At 34.5% G+C, this 27,236-nt stretch overlaps 1 protein-coding gene across 3 annotated transcripts in view; it reads right to left on the bottom strand.

The window, feature by feature from the left end:
• The window catches only part of LOC109073381 (zeta-sarcoglycan), a 237,824-nt gene that overhangs the window by 40,023 nt on the left and 170,565 nt on the right, over positions 1-27,236 (bottom strand). For all 3 annotated transcript variants that reach the window (XM_042720165.1, XM_042720236.1, XM_042720101.1), the window contains exons 3-4: positions 21,392-21,493; positions 3,045-3,132 (exon numbers count right to left, since the gene is read on the bottom strand). In XM_042720165.1, the coding sequence (XP_042576099.1) occupies positions 3,045-3,132; positions 21,392-21,493 (190 nt within the window). The remainder of the gene's footprint in view (positions 1-3,044; positions 3,133-21,391; positions 21,494-27,236) is intronic.

Below are 27,236 nucleotides of genomic sequence, written 5' to 3'. Positions count from 1 at the left end.
TCATTTAGCATAATTTAATGTCAAATGCTTCAATTCAATTCAAATAAACAAAATAGAATAGAAATGAATTTTATATCAGCTACACAATCAACACCACCCTCTGAGACAGTGAATATAGGTATCTGACAGCTATACGTAAGGAAATTGACTGCAGAGGCACTAAATCAATACTAAACAAATAATGACTCTAAATAGATCAGAGGAAGTCTGAAGCAATTTTTGCCCCCAAAACAGTACATATCTGGGGCATTTTTATCACTTTCATTGACACTGGTTAATTTTTAGTTCTGCCGTGTACTTAATAAAGTTCCATGGGGCACAAATAGCCTGAGATTTAATTTTAAATCATGCATTTATCATAACGGAAGCCAAAAGAGTCAGATAATGCTTGCCGTGTTTTTGCTGGGAAAGAGCGGATCTATATGCTATATTTAGAATCAGGTTATTCAATTTCTAAAGGCATATCTGAACATTAATACAGCATTTCCCAGCTGAAAAGACCAGGATATGTTTTGGTTTATACAATAGATGGTTCAGATTCTTCTAAGCAGTGAATGAATGAGGAACACTTAGGGTATGTTTACACAACAAATATGAACAAAAAATGGAAAAGTTTTGTGTATAGATGACAAAGTTGTCAAAATGATCCACGTTCGCACAGATCTGTGAAACTGACTAAAAACACTGCATAATGCATGCCAGGCCAGTAGTTGGCAAAGGTATTTTGTAAGGAAACACTATACACTTTTGCGCCCATTTCTATAGACTGAACATGTATATGTGCATGATGTCACCGTTTTCACATATTCATGTTTTGTTGTTTACACAGAGATGATAATGGTATCAGTTTCAAAAACTTGCACTTTGAAACCTGTTTCCAAAAGTTTGAATGACCAAAATGGGCAAAATGCATAAAAGATTTTCCGTTTTTGGTTGACAAGCAGTGTTGTGTAAACAAAACAAAACAAAACAAAATAAAATAAAATAAAATAAAATAAAATAAAATAAAATGTCATGATCACCAGCTGGAGTGCCCTTCATAACCACCAGAGGGCACTCCATCCCATACCTCTGTCAATCAGTCTTGGACTTCATTCCAAATATTTATCACTCTTGGATTTTATTTACTAATTTTTTTTGCCTGTGTTTTTTTAAACTTGTTTTTTTGGTTTTTGATATTCTGCCTGTTTATCTGGATTAGCCTACTCTGTTTGCACTCTGTCATTGTTTGGACTGCTTATTGTGTTTGACCTCATGCCTGTTTTGACTATGATTATGGATTATTCCTCTAATAAACTACTGCACTTGGATCCTCAGCCTTCATGTCCCGGTGCAGTTTTGTGACATAAATTTTATGAACCAGGGTCGAAGAACACTTAATTTACTAGAATGCCTATTGGTTTTCCTTTACTGTAATTTATTAAATTCCACTTCCTTTTTATTGCATTTCAAATTCATGTTTAACTTCCTCTAAGATGCACCCCATTTAATTCAAATTCCAAGTCATGACTTAAATAGGAGCCAATTATCCAAATCAAAATATTTCCAAATCCTGTCAAATCAACACTAGCCCACATAAAACAGCCACAATCAGTGGAAATTCAAAAAAAAAAAAAAAAAAAAAAATACAGAAGTTTTAGTATTTCTTTGCTGCCTGTTACTGTAGTAATAGAGAAAAAAAAATGTGTGTGGTGGTTGCTTTCCCTGTTTTCCTTAGCACAGTAAAGCTGTGATCTGCCGTAGTGAGGGAGAGCATCTACTTCTTCTGGCTTTAGGGGTGGTTGCTTCTGCTCTGATCTTACAGCTAGTTTGAGTCAGGTAGCTCTTTTTATACACACACAAACATAAACATAAACTCTGCCTTGCACACTCTGGAGTGGAAAAAAATTCCTGACAAGGGAAGAGGATTCACTGGAAAACACCAGAAAGCACAGGGACTCCAGAAAACCCTGTGGCTGCATTGAGATAGAGCTGTAATTGATGGAGGCCCTGAGCCTGGTGGGCAGCCGGCCCCAGAATGCAGCCTGCTGTCTTTTGAATCGTGATGGTGAAACTGATCACCAACTGAGAACAAAAACACAAGACTGCAGGATAAGTGCAGTGGGGGTTTTCTGAGTAAATGTGCATGAGTTACTGTGATGTACAGTACCTTGAATAAAAATAAAAAATAAATAATAAAAATAATAATTATCAGAGCTTAAACTGAACCAGAACTATCTGGAAATTGTTTCTCAATCCAATCCTTTCATGTATTTGATAAAAAAAATACAACAAACAGTAATATTATTGCAATTTAAAACAACTGTTTTCTATTTTTAAAACTTAATAACATATTTTAAAATGTATTTTATTCATGTGATGTCAAAGCTGAGTTTCAGCAGACATTGATTCAGTTTTCAGTGTCACATGATCCTTATTAATTATGCAGATTTGGTGCTTAAGTTGTGTATATATGCATGTATGCATTTATTTTTAATGTTGAAAACTGTGCTACTTTTTCCCCCAAGTAGGTGTAAGCTGTACCACCCGATTTTAGTGTTCTTCCAATTTAATCACTGAATATATTGCAATCCATTAAAAAAAGAAAAAAAAAATGGAAGAAATTAAATCTAGGCCCAAAAAACCCTTCAGGGTGTCATTTACTAAAATGCCATCTAAGTAATTAAGAAAAAGCAACTAAATTTTTTTTTATGTTTGCTGGCAACTTATTAACAATGATGAATCCTGAAATTGTCAACACAAAAAGTCTTTTTCTTATTCATATTCGATTAACTATTTTCATGTAAATGAGTAGATGCCATTTAGTGGTACAATGAAATTCCAAAAATAAATAAATAAAAATACAAATAAAAAAATAAGGTTTTTAGAGCAACACTGTAGGAGTTCCAAAAAATTGAAATATTGTGGTATCTCAAATAATAAATGGAGAATAGATGCATGAATGAAAAACACATCAGCTGTAAATGAAAAGGCCCGCTGTGAAAAGAGAAAGTGTGAATTCAGGTGACATGTCCGTGAAAATCTAGTTTAAAAATGCCACTCACCCACAGTGAGCTGCCCTGTCAGCTGGCCAAGGTTATTTCGTGCATTCACCGTCACATTGCGGTCTGACTGTAAGACCAGAGGACTGTCCTGAAACAAATACAGCAAAGACTATTAGACATATTAAATACAGATAAAGCAGAAAAACCTAAAGTTTTAGAACATTCCTAAATAATAATAATAATAATAATAATAATAAAATAATAATAAAAAATAACTAATATATATATATATATCTATATATATATATATCTATATATATAATATATTATATATATATATATATATATCTATATATATATATATATATATATAAATAAATTTCTTAATTGAATTATTAAGAAATTGTTAAGAAACACCAATTGTTAAGTACAATGAATTATTATAAAGAAAAACGCTTTTCTTTTCTAAGATCATTTTGATGATGGACATATGTTGCACCAGGGGACCAGCTAGCAACATCATAACAATATTTCTGCAATGATGTGAAAATATGTATTTATGCCAGTAAAACATCTGTCATATTAAGTACCTAGGCTACTGTAGGACAAAAATCTCAACTTTTACAATAATAGCTGCTGAGGATGAGCTGATGGAAGCCATGAAAGAAAATTAGTTAAAGGAGACAGAACTGACAATAACATGTATATTTTAAAGGCCACTTGTGATTTCAAGGGGAGGATTTTTGATTTAATGTGTTCATTGTGATGCTATATGTAATATCTGAACTGTGAGAGACTCGATGCATGTGTGTGTGTGTGTGTGTGTGTGTGTGTGTGTGTGCGCATAGATGAATGCACTCTGGCTGGCTGGGTGTGTGTCTGTGTGTGTTCATGCATGCAGGGGTGCATGCTGTGGATCACTGGATTTAGTGTCTTCTTGTTCTGTGCAACTTTGATCCTAGTGACCTATACATCCTCTTCCACAACAGAACAACTCTGCTGTGGTGTAAATCAAACAAAAGCACTGCACAAACACATGCCATGCGATGCATCTTAACTCCGGTCACGGGAGTTATTATTTTTATTTTATTTTTTTACAGTGTACTCAAACAGAAACTCCTGATGTTTGAATTTTTTTCTTTAGAAAGTTGTATTTGGGTAACAATTATAACATTTCCCAAGCAAGTTATAGGCATTCATTACAATATTATTATAGGTGCTTTTCAGTGAAAAACAGGTCTATTTAGTTTACTGACAACATAGATGTGTCCAAAAATGTTTAGGGAGTAAAGTAAATGGAAACAGTGTTATACAATAACAAAACACGGAAGCAATGCGACTTTTTTTTCAGATAAATATATTTTCAGTATTCCGTATTTTCAGTATTTCAGTATTCATTATTTGATGAACAACAAAAGCAAACAGTGTAACAGTGAAAACAATTGTACAAATGGTCTTGTGCAACAAAAATACAAACCGTGCAAATGATTAACAACTACACACAAAATAAGTGCAACAGAACAAATATTGCATGATCTTTACAAATTATATAAGAATTATTTACATAATGTAACAACCAAATGGATTGATCCGCTGGCTGTATTCTGTGTCAGAAATGGATTCTACCGGGACATCGCCTAGCAATGTGAAAACTTAATTTATCTGATATGTACAGCTGTTTCATCCTTGTTTTTGGTTTATTATTTTGATTTAATGCCCTGCCGTGTGTTTTTCTGTGTTTGTTTTCATGCACGGACGACTAACGTAGTTTCACTTTGCACTTGTTCAAATTTCCAAGGAAATATGCTAATTGGTTGTTCAAAAGACCAAAACCTATGTTTACTTGTTGAACTGGGGCATGGGGGTGGGACTAAGCATCAACAATCATTCCTGGCTCAGAGGAACAAAATGCATAGGTTTATTTTGACACATTAATACTGATCAAAATGTGATGACGTCACCACATTCACTACGGGGCCCGGAATAATTTGAAATAGTAAATCCAGTATTATTTAATAATACCTTTGTTACAGAGCATTGGTAATAATAATAATAATAATAATAATAATAATAATAATAATAATAATACAAAATAATAATTTTAATAAATAATAAAAAAACTAATATAATAATTTATTATATATATATTCATTTTATATATATTGAATTTATATTCAAATTATTATTGTAAATTAAACATATTTTAATATTGATTATACTGATGATTTAAAATATATTTAAAATATTTAAAAGCTACAGTACATGGTAATATCTTAATGTATTATTTCACACACACACACACACACACACACTAATCAAATTATCATTTAAATTTATTACAATTCTTTAAATTATTTATAATTTAAAATATTGTAGTCCTTGGATTTTTTATTTTTATTTTTTTTTAATTAAGTAAATATCGGAAAAGAATTCTGCAAGATCACTGAGTTCAGCAAAAGCTCCCTCTATAATCAAAGAAGCAAGACTTCATAAAGAATTGCTTATTTACATTGTGTCTGCACTTTCTGTCGATATAACAAGAGGATTTAAAGGATGTCACAAAAGGCACAGAAAGAAATAAACCAAGTAATTTATCCATGCACAGTACTTTCAGTCGCAAGTTAGTGACAGAAGCCAACTGTTTTGTATTACAGTGATGAGTACTTAGTCGATCGCTTCAACAATAGAAGCAGTTTGGAGCTGCAGTATCTGCACTTGCTGTCTCACACTGTATAATTAGATCCAGATGATGTCAGTCTAATGGAGTAAAACACTATCTTCTCTAATTACCTCAGAAACACCCCTCTTCCCAACACTACATGATCTGCAGTCAGCTGTGGGGTGTTTAAAGCTGAGATGGACAGATATTGTTCTTGATCATAGGTAAATAAGCAGTGCAGAAGATGAGGTTCATAAAAGGGCACATTCAAATCAAAAGTGAGCAATGAAAGGGCAGTGAAGGTGTATGCCTATGATAAAGCCATAAAAGCAAGCTTTATATTTTCATTTTAATTGCTCTACCTTGACATAGACTCAGCATTCAACAGTATGTCAAACGCTCCTTTTATCTAAACCCACCATGACCGGTGTGCGAAATTAGTCACCTGGCAGCTTAGAAGCTGAAACATGCAAATAACCTCATAGCCATTTACATGAAAATATGCCACTTCAGCTAGAGTGTTGATCTTTATTTCCATTCCAATCAAACACAGATCCAAAATCTCTGTCCACGCCTCACCGCCTCATTCTTATCCTTGCGTCTTTACACAAAGCAAAGCAGGACACCGAATGAAGAGAGAGAATTTGTGTGAATGTCATTCAGGCATGACAATTCTGTGTTCCTCCCAGATGTCCACCTGTTCTTCATTATCTCTCTTTCATTGTTTTTCCTATCGTTTAATGACACACACCAATCCCACACACCTGCTGAGATGCTAAATTTAGACGCCTTTTTCCCAATCTACCGTGGCCACCCCTGTGATGTCTCTTACTTAATGGATTCTGTTTGATGGTTAATCACAAAATCATCAGTACGATTAAATCCATCTAGACGCTGTTTCTCAGAAATGCTAAAACAAATGCATAAGGCTTGATGGCTTCACATAAAATTTTACAACTTAGCCAGGAGAAAGAATGTGAATGTATACTATCGTTACTCCAGTTTCCACACACACACACACACACACACACACACACACACACACACACACACACACACACACACACACACACACACACACACGCACACACACACACACACACACACACACACACACACACACATTAATGCCAAATTGTATGTATGAAAACCCTGACACTGATTTTATTATTATTATTATTATTATTATTAATTATTATTAATTATTATTATTTTCTTTTTTTTCATCTAATTTTGAGAAGTACAGAAATTATTCCTCCGTTGTTTTGCTCTGGTTAAAATACCAGCAGACATTCTGCATCATGGACAGAGCAGATACATTGATGGGAAGAAGAAGCAAGCCAAAGAACATTGCTGATGGCACACAGGCAGGCAAAACAGATGATGCAAGAGTAAGTTCAGGGTAAAAGCATTGACACTTATCTTCTTCTGGAGTGAAGGAGGAATTAACTGAGGAATCTCTCATCATGAGTAGGAGTGAAATGTCAGACTTTTGCATTTAAAGTACTGTCTTACAACCTGACTTAAATTGCATCAGAGAGAGGCATTTCAAACGCCAAACACCCTATCATGTCTTTTCTTAGTAATGTAATGAGATATTGACACGACGCTATTGCTTCGCTTACCATATATTTAAACAAAATATTAGATTAGTAAGGTTGCACAGTTAAACAAATTAAAATAAAATTATGGCATTGTGAGATTATAAAATCACAAAAGGCTGTGATTTAATAAAAATAAATAAAGTTAATTTTCTAAAAAAATAAATAATCAAATATTATTAAAATAGTATTAAATGGTCACTTTTGATCAATTTAATACATCTTTCCTGAATAAAAGTATTAAATTCTTAAAAAAGAAGAAGAAGGAAAAACTTACCCCAAACTACTGTGTATTTTCTCAAGAAGATTTCTTTTAACATTACCACTACAGGAAAAACCTTTTAGTAAATAGCTAACAAAATCCCTGTTCCATTCATCTAGTTTTCCTCTGGGAAAGGGTGGAAATGAGACCTGTGCTATAGATGTGGCAACGCAAGGAATGACAAACCAATCTATCTCCCAGTGGAATAAAACTAACAAGTTTCCATTTATGGCACTATAAAATAGCAGAGAATGAATGTATGTCCCTGCACCCTAAGGGGGGATAAAGCTTAAGACCACACTTTTGCCTTTATGACGGCACGTCTTAGGAAAGACTCACGGGGTAAGACTTTGTACCTCTTACAGAACTAAGCACCATGGAAGTTCAGGTGATCTTTCAGAGGGCAAGACCAAATTACTTCACAGCTCAAGGCTTAAAGGTGAAGTGTAGTTTTTTTTTTTTTTTTTTTCAATGTTAAAATACATTTTTATATACCAGAGAAATGTGCAGAGACATTCTGTTCAGTGCAATTTCTAAAAATCTCCCTAGCAGAGTACCTGTTTATGATTTAAATAAATGCAATTATTACACTGGAAAAAGAAAATGGTGTAGAAACAATTTTCTCTCAGAATTGCTTGTAAATTTCACAAACACAGCAAGTAGCACACTGAAATAAATGTGCAATTTAGCAAGCACACAGCTATTTGTGTAAAACTATAGAGAAATTGCCCTGCATCTCCCTGAATCACATGTATGCACAAACACAAATACTGGTTTTCATTGCATTTGCCACTGTGCATAGTTAACATGTTTATTATTGCAAGGACAAACACATATGCTCAAACACCCACACACTTGTATATGCATAGTACACACATACTGTATTTGTATAGTGTATATGCCTATATTAGTGAGATCTGGGCTGGTAAACAAAAAGCTGTGAATCTGAATTCTTCATTATTGCTGAGTATTAGAGGTTGTTAGAACTATGAGCACAAAGGTATGATAAAGTTGTTTGCTTTTTTTTAATAGTCCCTGAATCACCTAATTATCATCTAATTATCATAAACCAAAGCCTAGACTCAGGTGTATTTGGAAGCCCGGATGGACTTAACAACAGATGTGCAGATCTGATTGTTGCTTAATCTAAGAAAGTGTAATTTCATTCAATCTCTCTTAAGTGCCTAAAACTATAAATAATAATTTGATGTTATTCTGTTGCTTACAGGTAAAAAAAAAAGAAAAAAAAATGTAATGTATTAACAGGGTTAACCAACTAACTAGTTAATAGCTAGCTCCTGTATTCCTGTGGCTCAGTGGTAGAGCATTGCATTTGCAGCACAAAAGCTTGTGGGTTCAATTCCCAGGGAACACACATACTGGTAAAAAATTTATAGCCTGAATGCACTGTAAGTCACTTTGGATAAACGCGTCTGCTAAATGCATAAATGTATTTACTATTTCAGCCGACTAACTGACTGCATGTATTATGGCTGCTTTATGAAAGTTAACATTGCACAACCACAGATGCAGAAAAAAAAGAAAGAAAACAACCACCTTTGAGTTGAAACAAGATATAAATTCTTATTAGAATTATAAATAATAATATTATAATATAATATAATATAATATAATATAATATAATATAATATAATATAATATAATATAATATAATATAATATAATTTCTTAATATATATAGCCCCCTTGCCAGCCCTAAAAATAAAAAAAGCCAGAAAATAATTATAAATGCATGCGGTTGTTTTCCAGTATATTTAAAAACTTATTTTTAGCATTCTATGAAAATAAATTCTGATATTCAAATTTAATGAATGCATGAAACATTTTTATCTAAGTATCTAAAAAATATTTAATATACACATATATTGTCTTGAAAATGACATTTCCCCCCCTGCTTGTAGTGCCAGTGGACTATTGTGAAGCACTTTCAGGATTATTTATGAATAAAATATTACTTCATATAATTTAACCTATTAAGACACTGTCCTCATATGAGGACATTATATTTTTGTGAATTTCTCTGAGACTGTACATACCACAGTTTTAAGTCTGGATGTCCTGCACATTCAGGGCTTTTTAGAGATATCAAATGTTTGGATGTTTCACTATGACCACTCCCTCTCCTTGGTCTTCAAAAAAATGTCTGAAATTAATTTAGTGATAATCTTATGGAAATATGATATTTTGTAATTATCATTTAAATCTGTCAAATTTTTAAATTGTTTGTCATAAATCAACATCTCAGGAAAATGTTATGGGGTTTCAAATCAAAATATGACTTTCTGTTACGAAACAGGACGTTGATTTCATACATGTACTCATATGAGGACACTGGGACTAAAAGCATGTTTATTACGCATTTTGGGAGACATAACAAATGAATAGGGAAAGAAACTATATTTCAATATTCTATGAAATATTATATATTATTATGAAAATCTTGTCAATTATTACTCCCATTATTACACTTCTTTTTTTATTACATGTTGTCCCAAAAACACATTTATATGCAAATTAGATTTAGTTTATAGATACATTGTATATAATGAGAAAACCTGTTTATGGTCATTTTACACACATTTTGAAGAAAGAGAAATGGTATATGAAATCATTCTGTTATAATAGTTGAGGATCATCTTTATACAAAGTTTGGTCAAAAATAAATAAATAAATAAATAAATATATTAAAAAAAAGTCTTGAAAACTAAAAATGTATTGGTGATTTAAAAAAATCTATTGTTTTTGCCTGGGCATGTTCATTCATGTCTTTTTATTTTTCCAAAGAAATTGAGTCCCGATGTACTCTAACGAGGACATAGTGTAACTTATGAATGAAATGTCATTTTATTTTTAATTTTTTTTTTAATGCTCTAAACAATGTAAAGACATGGACAAAAAATATCTTTTCCCTAAAACTTTTTTCTCGGGTCTTAAGAGGATAAAATGACTTGGAACCCAGTTTGCATACATATGATCACAGCTTTGCTCACGTACACAGATATGCATATACCGGCCAACGTTTTACACTTGTGAGGAATAAGATTATACTAACATATCATACTGCTCACAAAGTACTGCTGATCCCAGCTGACAAATGCCCTGCACTGATGTCTGGATACCATCCAATCTCACAGTGGCCTTGGGCGGAGTGGAATATGATTGGTTGCCATCCAGAGTCAGAAATCGGAGAATTAAACATTACATCCAGCCTTATGATTAGTGTCAGTCTGTAATGTCCTGCCCTGAGAATGATTCCCAAGACTCTCTAGCAAAAGCATTTATAACGTTTCGATTAAACAAACATTGCAGCAGATTTATTTGATGCAACTTTACAAACTTGGCTATTTTATGGCAAAAAACGACTGTCGTAGAAGATTTATTTGATGCTATCCTTTACATAAAGTTTTATTTTCTGGCTTCCATAAATCATTAAGCAATGTGATTTTCAGACACACAACAGATTGTTGTGTGTAAATTGTTCTCTCTTCAAGGGTCAAGAGAGAACACACTTGGTTGCACACACTTGCATCTTCAACATGAAAAAGTAGAAAAAAACCGGCGAGAAAGTCTTGTCTGATTGGTAATAGGTTATTGATTAGTGAGTCAGTTTAACCCTGTGGTTTGTTGGCCAACCAGCCAACCTGTTCTAAGAGCAATTAACAAAATAAAATGCTGACAAAGCCAACCTGTAGACAAATTAAATAATAATATTGCTGAAAAATGCATATTCATGGATACACCATTCACACAAATATCATCTTTTCTTCATTTTTCAACAAGAGTAAGTGATCATTCTTTAAGTTAGATGAGCTTTTTTTCAAGTGACATTAGTTTGGTCATTCTCTGCTGACTGTTCATCTCAACATGCTAAACGTTTCTACACTGTATTGAATTCACATATTCCTATTGATTCCATAACCAGCCTGTAAGTCAAATTCACTGTATAGAAAAACCACACAGTCATACAGAAATTGGCTTACACGACGGTGAACTTCATGTTTTAAAGATGAGCTAAACTACATCAGACAGGTGACAGCAGTGTCAGTGCAAGTTTTATGTTATATATAAAGTATAATAGAATGCATTTTTCTGAAATGGTCTTGAGAGGCAAGTTTAAAATGACAGTTTGACATGCACTGCTGTTTAACATTGTATGTTGAATCTCTTGATCTCTGGGTCTACATCTTATTAAAGCAATATCTAAGTCAAAGATGAAAATGATGTCATCATTTACCCTCGTGTCATTCTAAACCCGTCCTTTGACTTTTTTCTTCTGTGGAACACAAAAGGAGAAATTTTGAAGAGTGTATTTGCCATTTCTTTCCTTTCAATTTTAATTAATGAGAATGAGCTTTGAAGCTTCAAAAAGGACAAATAATCAAAAAGATTGATAGAAAATAGCCCATATAGCCCATGCATTCTAAATTCATATCAGATTTATGTGAGGAACAGACCTACAATTTAAATTATTCACTAAATATTCACTAAGCTTATCTAAGAGTAAAAGAGTAAGTGCAATTTCATTCATGTTCTCTTAAAAAAAAAAAAAAAATACCTTTGTGATGATTTATCAAGGTTATATAATGTTTTATCACTGACTAACTTTACAGAACCTTTGTTAACATAAGGTAACACAAAAGAATCATAAAATAAAAATGAGACACCTTTTTTTTTGAAGAAGAAGAATTTAGAAATACGGGTTTCGTCATATGCATATAATACGAATTGCATACACCTACTGTTAACCTAAATATATTCAATGACAATGCATGCACCTTCATGCACATTCATATACACATTCATCTTGTCATCTTTCAGGCCCACACTCCTGTTAATTATCAGCAAGCTTTTTATAGATTCAAGCCGCTGTGTGGCTTTACGGCAACATATAATAATGCATCACTCTCCCAAGAGTATTACTCACACTCTCAGCTAGATCTTCACTCAGTGTGGGTACACCACAGGGACTATTCGTCACTGTAGTACTGATCAAACTCCTCCTCTTTAATACTGCTTTTCTTCCCCTATTGATCGTCATTTTACTGCCTCACCATTGATACCAGGATGCTGTAAATGAGTAGTCCATATAAAATCTTTTGATCTTCTAAGTTTTTCTGTGCAGGAAATGATCTATAGGAAACATTTAGATTATTTTTTTTTTTTTTTTTTTTTATGATACTCATGGGGAGATCTGGATGCTTATCTATAATAGTAGAGCAAGCACATACGTGTTACAGTATAGGAATATAAGATTGGGATGGTCAAGCAATATATGGGTAGAGAAATGGGTTATGGGTAGAGAAAAATTAAAATGAGCCTTTTCATTTGTTCCTAGTCATGCATATTATATCACAATAATCGATCAGGGAATTTGTAAAAAATAAGGGTGTGAAACTTTGGGAAGACAGCGAATCAATTTGATTCATGAGTCATAGTTAGAACAAATTGATTCACAATGCTATTTGATTAAATTAAATTTGAATCAATTTTGATTAATTGTTAAATTCTAAAATTTTTAAGTGCAGTCATAGTAGGAGTGGGGGATATGACCAAAATCTTATTTCCCGATATAATACATTTTATTTCACATTGGAAACAAAGGATTGTTATTGTTATTGTAAGGCTGTAATTTTAGATGGAAGAAATTGAATAACTCTTGTTACCAGTTTCGATACACAACAAAGGCTAATATACTGTAAGTTAAGAAGTTGTTTAGGTTAAATAAAAACACCCTGAAAATTTGAGAAACCATTCTGAGAGATTCTGAGAAAACTGTCAGTTCCTGGAGTAGGTGTCAAACTAAAATCACCCTAGAGATGGGTAAGGTAATTAGTACTTGTGGAGATCACAGATAACCACAGGAGTGACAGCTGACTAATGCCAGCCGTCTTGAACCTCACTATACAGAAATCTCAGAAGAGGCACTTTGCTAAATAAAAACCATTGCTTTTTGTAAATAATATCGCTGTTCATTTCAACTTTGCTATTCATTGAGGAAACGATTTTACACAAGAATGAGTGTGTATGAGTGAGTGGTGAATGAAAACAGCTAAAGCCAAATGGCTGCAGCTGAAGGGAATGTTTTCCAACCAAAAACGTCCAAATTGTGGTGGCATAATGATGAGGCCGACATAATATCTTAAAGCATCATGGTAAACAGAAATGCACTTATACCTTGATATTATCATAATACTCTCTACCACAAAACATAATAACATAATATTTGATCATCAGAATGTACACTATTGATCAAATAGTTGGAGTCATAAAGATTTTTAATCAGTAAGTAAAGAAATATATAAATAATGTTATTTTAAACTTTCTATTCTTTAAAGAATCCAGAAATGAAAAAAAATGGATATATTTTTAAATATTTGAATTTTTAATTAATTTAGTAGATAAAATGATTATATTAAGCAGCACATCGCAAACCAGAATGATTTCTGAAGGATCATGTGACACTGAAAACAGGAATAAAATATATAAAAATAAATAAATAAATAAATAAAAAGGACATCACTTGCTGAATGAAGCAGGCATCATGATGAAACAACACAGAAAATGACTGTTTAAAAATGTTTAACACTTCATATTTCACAGCTTCACATTCTAGCTTCATATACTGCAAAGTATGTAGTACAGAGTAAATACTGTACTGTGCAATATGCAGCAAGTATGCTATTATTAGCGCCTAAACAAGTAGTCTTCACTTAATAAATTTTTAGCACATTCTGAAAGTCGAGGAAAGATGCTCATTGCTGAATGAATGTGCTCATTAAGCATGTGAATAAATATTTCATTGATGACTTTAAACATGACGTTTCTCAGAATATATGGAGCAGCTTAGATAAAATAGAATTTCTACCAAACACTTTTTTTTTAAACTTACTCCAAAGTGTTATCAGAGACATAAAAGAACAGTTTATCTCAATAAAGCAGTAATTTTCCCTTTTTGCCCTGAGAAAAGAGGGGAAGCAAATCTCCAGCAAAGATTGTGCATCACTTTTTAAATCTAAAAATGAAAGATTATTTGGATTTATCGTTGTTAGCAGTCTCCGGGATTTTCTGTCCAGACTTCATGTCTCCTCAGTCACTGTGACATGCTCTTATCACCTCTAACATTTACCTCTGCAGTCCAGGTTGTACCCTGGGCCCTGCTAGCTAAACACCCAATGGCTAGCCTGCCCTTTTACACATGCTACATAGCCCTCAGCTAAATGTCATTAGTCGCCGATGAGGATCAAAGCTAAAATGGCCCACTAGCCTGTGTAATGTCAATGTGTAGCATTAATTAAAACCGTGTCTGTTTTTAATTAATTTCACTAATCGAGAGGGGTAGAGTTGATCCCAGGTCGGTGTAAACGGCCATGTCACTGTGTAGCGGCAGACGAGACGATGTATTTGATATCTGAAATGGCGACCAGCAGAAATGTGCTGAATGCACTGGTAACATGAGATGAGATGTTAAGATGGAGATAGTGTTTGTATTTATTTGCTTAATTAACTGCGGGTCATTGTTATGGAGTCAATGACCCCAATTAGCTAAGGCCCAAAATACTTCAGGTAAACACAAACCTATTTGGTGATGTTCCATCAAATGCTAATTTGTTCATTCACATGAATGCTGTCATAAAAATTATGCATTGAGGGATTTTAAGTCCAGATGAAACATTTGAAGTTATATATAGTAACAGTAATATGAATAATAATATGTGCTTAGAGTGATTTCATGGTCACATTTGATCGAAAATACAAAGTACAAAATAGTAATATTGTAAAAAAAAAAAAGAAAATAAATCATTATAATATGCTGATTTGTTGCTGTTCTTATTATTATAAATTTTGAAAGCAGATATGCAGATTATTTTCTTTTATGAATAGAATTAAAAAAACAGCATTATTTGAAATACAATTCTTGATAATTAAACCAAATAGGTATTTAAAATCTGTCAGTCTTGCTAAATTTAAAATAAAATAAAATACAAATATTGAGTTCATAATTTTCAATGGTAGTGGACATAAAACATAACAATCACATATCATGGGCTTTAATGTAACAAGTCCATGCAAAACATTTGAAGTCAAATGAGTGCACTGCTGCGGAAACCCACTGTGAGTAATATTACATGTCACTAGCAGAATGTCACCTTTGCATCTGTCAAATAGCATCATGTTGCTATCACATGCCCTCGTAACATGGTGCCCACCCCTCCTGTATGCAAAAACTATAATAATGTGCTATGACAGAACAGATTGTGCGACACTAATATACATAAAGAAACTATCACTCTTCGTTATGCCTGCTGCTCTCTGATGACACATCTGCCTAGTGCTTAGATGTCGGGTTATGTCTAACCAATCACATCTCAGGAGAGGTATAAATGTGGAGTTGTCCAATCACACTGCATGTGAGACTTGTTCATTGAGCCAATCAAAAAGAGAGGTGGGATGACATTGCTAAGAGTTGAGAGGTAATTGCAGAGGTAACCTGTGCCTACGAGGCTTTTGAGAATTTTTGTGCATCTGAGAGAGAGCGCGGCGAGAATAATTAATGTTCTCCGTCATTTGCGGTTCCTGAAGGTCTGAACAGTCCCCGTGTTTTATCATCCTGAAATGTTGTTAAATGTTAATGGGAACCTATTTTTACATGGGCCATTCCAGCACACTTCCAACCCCCCTGAATAAAATATCAGTACCAACACACTGGCCAATACTTGTGAATCCCTTGCTCTATGATTGCAGATAAATTCAGTGTTTGGGATGGATGACTTCTATTTACTAACCGGTGTGACTCTTGAATTGTCCTGTTTCAACGTCTGCATGACATCATGCTACTTTGCTGTTCTCATACCAGCAAGAAATCTCACCTGTATCTATGGCAGTGAAAAGATGGTGAGAACTTCAATAATATCAGAAATAAACTGTGTGATTAACTGGTAAATGAGCACAGGTTCACCGATCTCAAATTGCATAAATCCTCATAACAATTTTTAAGATTTATATATATATATATAATCTTAAAAATATATATAAGATATATATATATATATATATATATATATATATATATATATATATATATATATATATATATATACATATAAGATATATATATATAAGATATATATATATATATATATATATATATATATTTTTTTTTTTTTTTTTTTTTTTTTCATGATACAATACTAATAGCAGGGATCTGCCTGAAGCTGAATAACAAATTCCACTGAATAATGGATACATATTTGATAAAGCATTTTTTGTAAATACTGTAATATATTTATATTAACAAATAAAATTAATTAATACAGTGTGAAGTTTAGAAAAAAAAAATGCAATAAAAATTAAAAAACAAAATGCTATTTATTTTTATGATGGTAAAGCTGAATTTTCAGCATCATTACTCCAGTTTTCACATGATCCTTCAGAAATCATTTTAATATGCTGATTTAAGGCTCAGGAAATTCTCATTATTATCATAATCAAAAACTGTGCTGCATAATATTTTTGTTTAATCTGGGATGTGTGTTTATTTATTTATAAAAAATAAAAAGTGGGAAGTCGTGGCGTAGTGGTTAGATAGTTTGACTCCTAACCCTCAGGTTGTGGGTTCAAGTCTCGGGCTGGCAATACCACGACTGAGGTGCCCTTGAGCAAGGCACCGAACCCCCAACTGCTCCCCGGGCGCCACAGCATAAATGGCTGCCCACTGCTCCGGGTGTCTGTGTGTGTGTGTGTGTTCACTGCTGTGTGTGTGCACTTTGGATGGGTTAAATGCAGAGCACGAATTCTGAGTATGGGTCACCATACTTGGCTGTATGTCACTTTCACTTATTTATGTATTTATTTGTCTGTCTGTTTGTTTGTTTGTTGTTTTGTTTAATTAATTTACTTATTTATATACCCCAGGATTTACTGATAAATGTAATTATAAAGAACAACATTTATTTGATAATAGAACTTGTCATTTTGTATAATATATGTATATATACTGCATAAATATATTTATAAATATTTTCATTATTTAGAATTATATATAAAACAAATGATTTTATATGTCCTTTGATTCAATACGTTTTCTGAGGCATGAGAGAAATTGCAACTTGCAGGCTGTTGTGGATTTGTGAGCTTTTTGTTGTGCATTTACTGCATATTCAATTTCTCTCATTCTCCAATGATCAGCAAAAAAGTGAGCGGCTCTGCCCTATGTGTATGTGGATTGTGTTTAGGGATTTAAAATCATTTCAACATTTCCTAGAGAATCAACTTGACATTTATTTATTTAATTATATATATTTTTTTTTCCTTGTTTCAAAATTTGTTTAAGGATGAAATAAAAGTGGATTTTACTAAGGGGAGGAGAACGAGAGAAAACATCATATTCTACGTACATCATACAGAGTATGGAAATAATGCCTACAACAGGAAACTTTTGTCTCATTTTAGCTACTCCCAATGCAGGCATTCTAGCAACAAGCCCACAAGGGAGTACTATAGAGAAAGAACGAGAGAGAAAGAAGGAATGATAGATAATGCATATGAAAGAGAGAGCATGGGAGAGAATGGTTATGTAACATTCACAAGAGACAGAAGGTAGGGAGACAAAAATAAACTTTTGCCTTTTATGCCTATCGTGACGTATGCTTATAACCTAAGAGGGACACTTATAAAACATGCAGCGCAAGACCTTGGTCATTAGTCACCAGGTGTACATGAACATATAAACATGCAAACACAAACATACGTCGGGCCTTTAATGAATTAGCTTGTCCTAGGCAATGACATTACCACTGTACCCTGACTATCTCAGCATTTTATCCAAAGCACAAAGGGATATATGCTGAAAAGACATCCTTAAATTAGCACTGCAGAGTTGCTGTGACTTTACCACTAATGGCAAGAGATGTTGCTTTATCCTGTACGTGTACATCCTGTTTCCTGTCCTGAATCTTCATGAAAAACAAGGAAAGAGCTTTGCATGCATCAGCATAATAATTTCAGCTCATGAACTAAACTGATTTTGCAAAATAAACAAAACTGTAAGTGATTGAGTACACAGTTAAATATAAAATGGCATTTGATACACTACCATTCAAAACTTTGGGGTCAGTCAGTAGTCAGTACATCTTATATTTATTTACATAGTTTTTCTGTGAAAGAAATTGAAAGAAATTATTACATTTGTTCTCCCAAGTATGCATTAAATCAATCAAAAGTGACAGTAGATAATGTTATAGAATATAATGTTAGAGTATAATGTAATAATAGAGTATACTAGAGTGTTAGAAAAGGTTTCTATTTCAAATATGTGCTGTTTCTTTGTACTTCCTATTATTATTATTATTCGTATTATTAAAAATGTTCCCAAAACAGCATATTGGAATTATTTCTGAAGGATCATGTGACAAAGAAGACTAGAGTAATGGCTGCTGAAAATGTATCTATTACATGAATAAATTACATTATAAAATACATTAAATAGAAAACAGACATCATCACATGGCCAACCAGGAATATAACATAATCCAAAAATCATAATCTGAGCGTAAAGACATTTTGAGACCCATGAACAATCCCCTATGTGTGTGTACTATAAAGGGAAGCATATGATTGTTAATATGTCAGTCTTCCTATTTTCTCACAACAGGGACAAGAAAAATACAAATCTCAATCTCAGCAGGCAGCTATTTGAAGTCTGATTCAAATGTTAATTATTATTTGGGTTATTTGTCAGCCAAAAAAAAAAATAAAAAACAAAAAAAAAAAAATCAGTTTGCTTAGTATTTTCAAGCTATACCTCATTTTTAGTAAGGTGTCATTAAATGAAACTTACATTTTGTTTCTATTTGGTGTCTTCAAACTGTTTTTTTTTATTTATTTTTTTTTTATCGCCTTTCCTTTTTTGCTGGATTTAGAGTTGTAACTTTCAGGTTTCAGGTCTTTTTTTACTTGTCAAGCTTGGTAGCTACACACTGTCACTTCTCCTACTGGCCCTTATGTTCTGCCTCTTTATTCATCCTTCTCTAGCACCTTTCCTTTCATATCTTTCCTTTTTGGTCTCTCTTTCATGAGTGCCCGTGTCACACATCATTGGTGGCCCTACAGAAGCGGGGTGTGAGTCCAAGCCATTGTACAATCCCTCTTTGTAGGAGACGCCAAAAAAGCTTGTCTGCAGTATTCAGCTTTACAGCTCAAGGCTCTCCTCCCAGACCAAGACCACCATGGCTCGTCCCCCCGACCCCAAGCTTCTGGCTTTCTACACTAGGTGGATTAATTGTAATTTGCAATGTCGCACCCTCACACTCATCTGAGGCGAATGATCCAAAATGGCCACCGTGTTGCTGCAAGAGTGTGTTAAGATTCGCTGTACTGTCATCTCGGTGGGGTGCTGAAGGGAAACGCAAAAGCCCCTTGACAAGCTTTGATGTGTGTTGGTGATTATTGAGGCTAATCAGGAGTGCCATCAGCGAGCTAGCAGCAAGCCGGTGCTTTGTTTGTGTTCTTTAATGCTAATCACTGTGGCTAACACATTAGGCCCTTTGATTTATCGGCTTAAGGACAAGGCTTCTTTATATGTTTATCTGAGCAGTGGTAAAGGGCTTTATCGTTATTAATTAATGTGCACTCCAAAGCAGTCTTAGCAGCCATTGTTTCTGCACAGTGTATTGGTATAGGCTAAAGTATAGAGACTGCTGCACCTCTATTAAGTTGAGTTTCACTAGTGCACCAAACCCCAATAGTGCTGAAAGGACTAGGATAGATGTTTTACCATTTAATGGATACTGTTAGACTACCTAATTATCCAAAGCAGCAGGGTTGCTGAAAAACAGATCGGCTGTTAGTGTTTTAAATATGTTTGTTAAAACAGGTACTCTTGATTTGCCAATTACGAATAAGTAAGCCAAAACATACTGAAAAACGTAACAACGCAGAATATTAACAATGTACTATTAAAAAAAAAAAATCTAAAAACAATATGCTTGTTCTAGATAAATCAATCATAGTCCGTAATCTCAGGGATTGACCTGCTTGAGCTGCATGAGCTGAAGCAGAACAGTGAATGAACAACTGCAAACTGAAGCGCTGCTATATAATATATATATAAATATGAGATTAATCACATATATACACAACATAAAGGTGATATTGCAAACTTCCTCTACAGAAGGATAGATAGATAGATAGATAGATAGATAGATAGATAGATAGATAGATAGATAGATAGATAGATAGATAGATAGATAGATAGATAGATAGATAGATAGATAGATAGATAGTGTGTTAAAGAGAGAGACACAAACAGAAAGAGAGGGAAAAAGAAGGAGACAAATCGATTAACAACTTTGTGTTTACAATTGGGTGCTAAAGGTCAACAGAGGCCGAAAACAAATGAACTGGAACATGAAGCATGTGTACAGCGGGAGTTTGGGTAAGCACCTGACCCTGTGTACTTCTCTGCATGTGTGCTTGACAAAGAATGTGTGCCTGTGTGCTTGCTTTATTCATCTTAGTGATCCACACTCGGCCCTGTCGCATATATCAAGAGTTCAAGCTAGAATCCCCAGCACACTCACTGGTAGAACTCAGCTGGTACCTGCGATGACAGACAAGTGATGTCTGAAACCATGCCAATTTACACTTTCTGTCAGCTTGCTGGGTGTGCTGGCATTTGATGGAGAGTGGAGTAGTAGTATATAAATGCTCTTAATTTTTTGTAATTTATAGTTTGACAAACTGCAAATGAGAAGCAAAGATAACTGGCTGCATTTAACCAAACACCAGTTCTTTACACCATGATTTCTGTGCCATCGAGTGGTGCCTGCCCATTGGATAGGTTTAGAAAATGTGATAGAACTTCTTACCCTTCTGGAGTTGATCTCTTTCACATAAAGTGGAAGGAGGAACTCAGACACTCCCTCTAATCTGATGCCATCTTTGGTTACGCGGAGAGTTCCCATGCCATCCTGAGGGACAGAGAAAAAGAGAGTTTGTCATGTTCATACAAACATATTAATGTTTAACAGCAGATTTATATTATGAGGGATTGTTTTCTCTGATTATTTTTCACTGTAAACCACACTGATTTCAAGGAAACGGGATCAATGCTGAAAACAGTTCAACAGTGCTGCTTAATATTTTTATATGAACTAATAATTTTTTCAGGATTTATTTGAAATTGGAAAAGGTCTAATCAACTGTCCAAAAAAAAAAAAAAAAAAACACCTTACTGATCCCAATGATTTACACTATTTTTTCATCTTATTTTTCAATTTTATTTGTTTAGTTCTTTTTTCTCATCAAAATTCTTTATAACAAGCCTCTGATAAAACGCCCCATGTGTGTACAGACACACATGCAGTCTTTAGCAGGTTCAACATTAATACAAAAGGAACTGGGAGTTTCATTACATGTAGCTTTTTGTGCTTTACATTGTGAAGCATGAATTAGTTAAATTTATATGTTCTTGCTTTTTTGAATGAACGCTCTTCTGCCTGTAGAAAATGGAAGAATTTGAGAGTCAAAATGTTAAAACTAATATAAATCAATTTAGTTTTGGAGATAACTAAACCAGTTTACTCCCACGTCTCTGTATTCTGCTAAATGTATGTAAATACTCAGATGTGGCTGACTGTGAATTTAAGCATCTTTCAAAAGCAGTTTCTCTCTTCAATTTGGGTTGCACAAAGAGGAGCCCCACGGCTATTTTCCATCTTCCTTTCTCCCTATCTACCCCTCTGCTTCCCAAATGCCACATTCTCTCTTTCTTTACATCCTTTTTTCCATCTCCCCTTCCCATCACGTTCTCAGTAACCGAGAGACTACAGAACCAACGTCAAATGACATCAAACTTCAGTCCACATTGTTCATATTTCTAAAGAGACTGGACATTGTTGGAAGAGAAAGAGAGCTTTTTTTTTTGAGCAATACAATTCTAAAAGTGGAATTTTTTTAATTATTCCAACTTTTTATTGTGTTGATCTCTCTCCTGAACCCTTTTCATTTTATCTCTCGAGAGTAAATTGTGTTCTTGGGCAACACTAATGAGTCAGATACTAGAGAAGTTGATTTCATGGTTGGTGCCTTGGTGAGCACAAGAAACTTCTTTCAAAAATATATGCATATTAAAATAAAATCTTTTTTTTTTTTTGATCCCAAACTTTTAAATGGTAGGGTACTGTATGTTAATTCATGTGTTTTACATTACATATCATATATTACATTATATTACTTAATCTAAGAATGTTGGGATTTTTCTTTTGTTTTTAGTTGGCCTTTGGTTAGCAATCTAACATCTACTAGCTTAGCAAAATGCTATCTGTTTAAGAGAAGCTCTTTAAATCTCTAGAACAAGACATTTTTATTACACACTTCATTTTTTATCTAGGGGAACAGGTTTCTTTGGTGTGGTAGGATCTTGCACAAAACCCTGAAAGGGTACACTGGCACATTTTCACTAAAGAAAAGCTTTTTAGCAAAAACTGGTTTTGAATTGGTACATTAAACCCACAGGCCTCAAACCAGGAACCAACTACATCAGTGATAATGACCTCAAAACAACAACGATGAGGCAACAAAACTAAAGAACTCCTGTTATAACAAACTGGTCTACAATAAGCATTCAGTGAATGTCAATGCACCTTCTGTTGTCGGATATACACAGTTCCTATATTTATTTTCCTACTTTTTTCCCAGTCAGTCTGATGTCAGTCTGACATTTTATCCACATAATACTGCAAATTGTATTTGTTTATATTAAATAACTAGCCAACTTTAATTAAGTTACATTGAAATGTGTGCACTGTTTCTCTACAGCTCCAGTACTGGCCGAGCACAGGCAACTTTGCAGTAAATCAAAAGGGTTATTCATGGTGTCAGTCTGGGCCAGTTCAATACAGACATTCTGTCAATCAGTGGCCACTTTGGGAGATTCAGGAAGTGACAACAGTGTCTTATAACTTGCTCGTCTTTTAGTAACATTACAGCTTGCATTTCTGCTTCAACTGGCATGACAGCGGTTTGTTACCATCAACTTCCTCGACAGCAGTGGCCATCCGAGTTGCTGTTCTCTCAGCTAACATTTTCAATTTCGGCTTCTGCTGATCGTGCTGGACTGATCTTGTTAAGACCAAACATCTCTGTGACATAAGGGCAAGAAAAGGGAAAGTGGGATCTCCTATAACATCAAAGGTGCTATATATGAAGCTACAGTGATGTGCTTGTGCTACAATGTTCATTCTCTTGTCACAGGTGCCTGTACTTCCATTCATGACACAAACTGCATTTTAAATGGATCATTCATCAAGCTCTTCATCAGCTCTGCAGACATAAATGTGTGCTCATCCAGAGTCATTTTTAAATACAGCACAAGTGTGAATTAACCATTTTCACACGAGCAATCAGCATCATGTAAACAGACATACAATCATCACTTCAGTGTGTCAGCTGGCTGTTTCATAGCAATAAAGTGACATTTAATTCTTTAGAGGGGATTCAATTGGCTGTGAGTCACAGAGAGTAGGAGTTTATGTTATAATTATTGAGTTTAATTTTAGGTATGGCACAATATGTTCTCATAATATAAGTATAACTATGAAACATAAAAAAAATCAGGCAACTGGGTTGTACGCCCAATGTAAAGTATTATGACAATCAACTGGCCTTTTTGAGCTAAGTTACTCTTGCTCGATCCACCACAGCTAGTTCATTGCTAGTAGAACAAAAAATGCAGCTGCAAATTGAATGACTGCCAACATGAGGGGAAAAAGAAAAAAAAAAACCCACAAAATATAAATAACGCCTGGGGGTTACAAACTTTGCTTTGAAATACTAATAAAGGTCTTTATTGAATTTTAATTTAACGTGGAGTTGACTTTGGAATTTCAATAATAATAACCTATAACAAGGTCACAACTTTATTTATTTTCACTCTGTATATTTAACTATGCTTTGCCAGGCACTTGGATCAATGTCTTATTGGATTTAAACAACCTTTGCTGGATTCTGTTTTTAAAAATTAATGTTGCAGAACAGTGGAAAATAATGCAAACCAGCAGTTGTGATCCCCCACCACCCCGCACAAACACGTACACACACACAGTTACCTCTCAATCACCCGCATGGGAGGTACTATAATGTAAGTCCTTGTTGTGAGTGGATCAATGTTGTAGCCTTGCACAAATGACTAAACAGTAAAATAAATAAACTGATTGGGCTATGATTAGCTAAATACCCCTGTGAGGAGGAACTTCAGAAGATAGCCACTGTCAGACTTTTAAATGAAGGTAGTTTTCTCGCTATTTGACCAGATTTAAAAAGCCACTTAAAGTCCACTAATTGCAAGGATAACCCCTCAGAATGTTTAAAGGGGACATCGGATGCAAAATTCACTTTTACATGGTGTTTGCATATAAATGTGTCTTATCAGTGTGTGGACACAAACCACCCTACAATGATAAAAATCCATTCACTCCGTTTTTTAATCCCCCCAAAAACCTGAGCAGTCTCAATTATCAAGCCGTTTTGATTTTCTGAGCAGTATGACATCATATTGATTAAGCCCCGCCCACAACTGCTTAACGGACTGTCCTGTATTAGTATATTTCCGCCCTCAGCCAGCTGCCCGCTGTACTCCATTTCTCGTAAGCAATGAGGTGTTTTGTAGTTGAAGGTAAAAGTGAACATAAGAGTGCCCCACTGAACACACTTAAATTGTCTGTGCAAATCATTTTACTCCAGACTGCTTTTTGAACGAGGGACAATTCTAGGCAGGTTTTGCTAAAAAGTTTAAACTCAAGGATGGATCAATACCCACTGTTCATGATTCAGCTGCACCTCCAGAAGAAGTAAGTCTGAGACTTTATATTTCATATGATTATTTGCAAATCTCCTTTCCTCTTCCATGGAAGTGAGGGGCGGGGTGAGCAGAGCTCATTATCATATAAAGAGACATGCACACAAGCGGGTCGCTGTGAACTGGGCTGTTTTTGACAAGGTAAAAATGGTGTTGTTTACACGACCATTGAGGAATCTTAACCAAAGTATGTTGCAGACATTTCATCAAGACCCTAAAAAACCATACCAACTTGTGGAAAATGGGCAGCTGATGTCCCGTTTAAAGAGTCTTTCTCAGAAATACATGGGTGGAGTATCAACAACTGTCCAAGTCCTAGGTTTTCAGCATAACCAAGTGTGTGTTAGTGACCAAGCTTATTTTTTTGAGTTTGGCCACTAACTTGTGAATCATATATGATACTGACAGCATAGCACAGACAAGGCTATATATGACTAGATAAACTACATGCTATGGATGCATGTAGTTGATGCGATGGATTGGTGATTGGGTGCATGTAATGGACGGATGCATGATTGCATGTGATGGATGGATGCATTTGATGGAAGGATGGATAGATGGTGGATTAGACTGATGGATGGATTCATGTGATGAATGTGTGTGATGGACGGATGAATGCACGTAATGGATGCATGTGACAGTTGGATGATGTTATGACTGGATGGAAAGATGAATGGATGGATAGATGATGAATGCAAGTTATAGATCGATGAATGGAAGATATGGATGGATGGATCCATGTGTGTAATAGATGGATGCATATGCATGATTAATTGATGTAATGGACGGATGTACGTGACAGACACGTGCGTGATGGATGGATGCATATTATAGATGGAAGGATGGATACAAATGATGAATCTATTTTTGCATGTTATGGAAAGATGTATGCATATTATGAATGGCTGGATGGATGGACGCATTGACGAGCCTGTCCTCCAACAAAAAACGACCATATAGGTCGTTTGTGCAAGCACCTTATTACGACCTATTTTTACGTTTTAACGTTAAGCGGCCTCTAGCGGGCGTAAAAATAATGACAGTATCGCGTTGCGTCTGTCGTCATGAAATGACATATAACGTCATTACCAATCAAAACGCACGTTTATTTAAATGCAATGTGTGGACTTTTTACACCGATCTCACAGTAATTCGTACATATTTTACTAGGAGGCTTATTCGTTCGAATGACCACACCTAACCCCACCCCCTAAACCTAACCCTCACAGAAAATCATGCTAAATTATGATTTTTTGAGCATATACATTTTACGTGCACGTCCATTCTCGGGGATCGAACCCATGATAGCATGATTGCATTTCAAGGTATAACGCAATTAATCTACCAACTGAGCTACACGAAACGCAAATCACGGGACAAATAAAAGAGTACAAAACATTAATATGAACACGACCTTTTGCCGATAGGGGCGCAATTGTAGTATACGCTCTGATGGGTCGTATTTCAGGGATTTGGACAAACGACCTATACGAGCGTATTAGTTGGAGGACAGGTTGGGATTGACACATGGATGGATGGATGCATGTAATGGATGAATGCACACATGTGACGGATGGATGTAATGAACATGTGCATGTGACAGACAGATGACGTGATGGATGGATGCATATTATGGATATAAGGATGGATGCAAGTTATGGATAATATATGAATGTTAAGGAAGAATGTATGCATGTCATGGATTGATGGATGGGTGGATGGATGCATGTAATGGATGGATGCATGCATTTGATGGATGATGTAATGGAGAGATGCATGTGACAGACAGATGGACACATGATGCATGGATGGATGGATGGATGCAAGGATAGAAACAAGTTACGTATCAGTGTTTG

The sequence above is a fragment of the Cyprinus carpio genome, chromosome A1 (genome assembly GCF_018340385.1).
Source record: "Cyprinus carpio isolate SPL01 chromosome A1, ASM1834038v1, whole genome shotgun sequence".
NCBI classification, from domain to species: Eukaryota; Metazoa; Chordata; class Actinopteri; order Cypriniformes; family Cyprinidae; genus Cyprinus; species Cyprinus carpio.
Note: the sequence above shows the minus strand (reverse complement) of the source record. Positions and strands in the feature narration are given on the sequence as shown.